Below are 1213 nucleotides of genomic sequence, written 5' to 3'. Positions count from 1 at the left end.
ACAAAAATAATTATCTTGGAATCTTATTTTCAGCATAACTTCGTCAAATCTGCTTCGTTTTCCTTCAAATTAGTACCAAAATCTTCGTCTTGATTGGCTCTATCGATTGCCGCCAAAATTACAGACAAAAATTGACAGAGTAATCTCGCGTAAACCATTTTCACATGTCAAATTAACATTTCCAGTGTTCAATTTCACGTCATGCCACAATCTGTTGCTACAAAACCCAATTTCACTCCGCAGCAGCGCACAGACGTCTGCCACCATCTCCTCACTCTTGTCGCGAGAGATGGTAAGCTTCCCTACGGCTCTTTTCGCAATGTTGCGGCGCAGTTTGCCTGTAACTGGCAAACGGTAGCACGGCTTTGGAAGAGAGCTGCGTACAACCCAGGATCGAACACCCTGTGCCAAGACGTCGCCTCTCGCAAGAAGGGTCGAGCTGGTCGAAAGCTCAAGTACAGCGACCTATCCGAACGCATCGCAAAGATCCCAAAGACAGATCGAACCACGATCCAGGCCATTGCTCATGTTATCAACGTCCCTAAATCTACACTCCAAGACTACTTCAAGCGTGGGTTCTTGGTCCGCCATTCGAGCAGCGTCAAGCCACAACTGACCGAGGCCAACAAAGCAGCACGTCTTAAGTGGGCGTTCGAACGTCTTGGGCCGGACTTGATGGTGCATGACATGATGGACTACGTCCACGTGGATGAAAAGTGGTTCTACATGACTCGGGTCAAGAAGACGTTGTACCTGCTGCCAGGAGAAGAGCCGCCACATCGCAGCACCAAGTCGAAACGGTTCATCACGAAAGTGATGTTCCTGTCAGCTGTCGCACGGCCTCGTTGGAACTACAACACGAATGAATGGTTCGACGGTCGCATCGGGACATGGCACTTTACGCAATCTGTACCAGCCCAACGGAGCAGCCGTAATCGTCCAAGTTGGACCATGGTGACGGTGCCTTGTACGGTGACACGTGACACGTACCGCGACATGCTCATTGACAACGTCATACCTGCTATCAAAGCAAAGTGGCCCAATGACAAAGCCGCACGCATCCTTCTCCAACAAGACAACGCTCGTCCGCATGTGCCTCTGTCCGACGAGAGGGTGGCTGCTGCCTGCGCCTCGGATGGCTGGGCAATCGAAGTTGTCTGCCAGCCGCCCAACTCACCTGACATGAACGTGTTAGATCTTGGGTTCTTCCGCG

The 1213-nt window shown here is 51.1% G+C and overlaps 1 protein-coding gene across 1 annotated transcript in view; it reads left to right on the top strand.

Moving 5' to 3' along the window:
* Positions 1-201: 201 nt before the first annotated feature.
* Positions 202-1213, top strand: part of H257_19079 (hypothetical protein) — a gene marked incomplete at both ends in the record, with an annotated part of 1433 nt that continues 421 nt past the window's right edge. Inside the window, one exon of the mRNA XM_009848229.1 lies at positions 202-1188. Coding sequence (XP_009846531.1) covers positions 202-1188 — 987 coding nt within the window. The remainder of the gene's footprint in view (positions 1189-1213) is intronic.

Source organism: Aphanomyces astaci (assembly GCF_000520075.1).
Source record: "Aphanomyces astaci strain APO3 unplaced genomic scaffold supercont1.341, whole genome shotgun sequence".
In the NCBI taxonomy this organism is placed as follows: domain Eukaryota; phylum Oomycota; class Saprolegniomycetes; order Saprolegniales; family Verrucalvaceae; genus Aphanomyces; species Aphanomyces astaci.
Note: the sequence above shows the minus strand (reverse complement) of the source record. Positions and strands in the feature narration are given on the sequence as shown.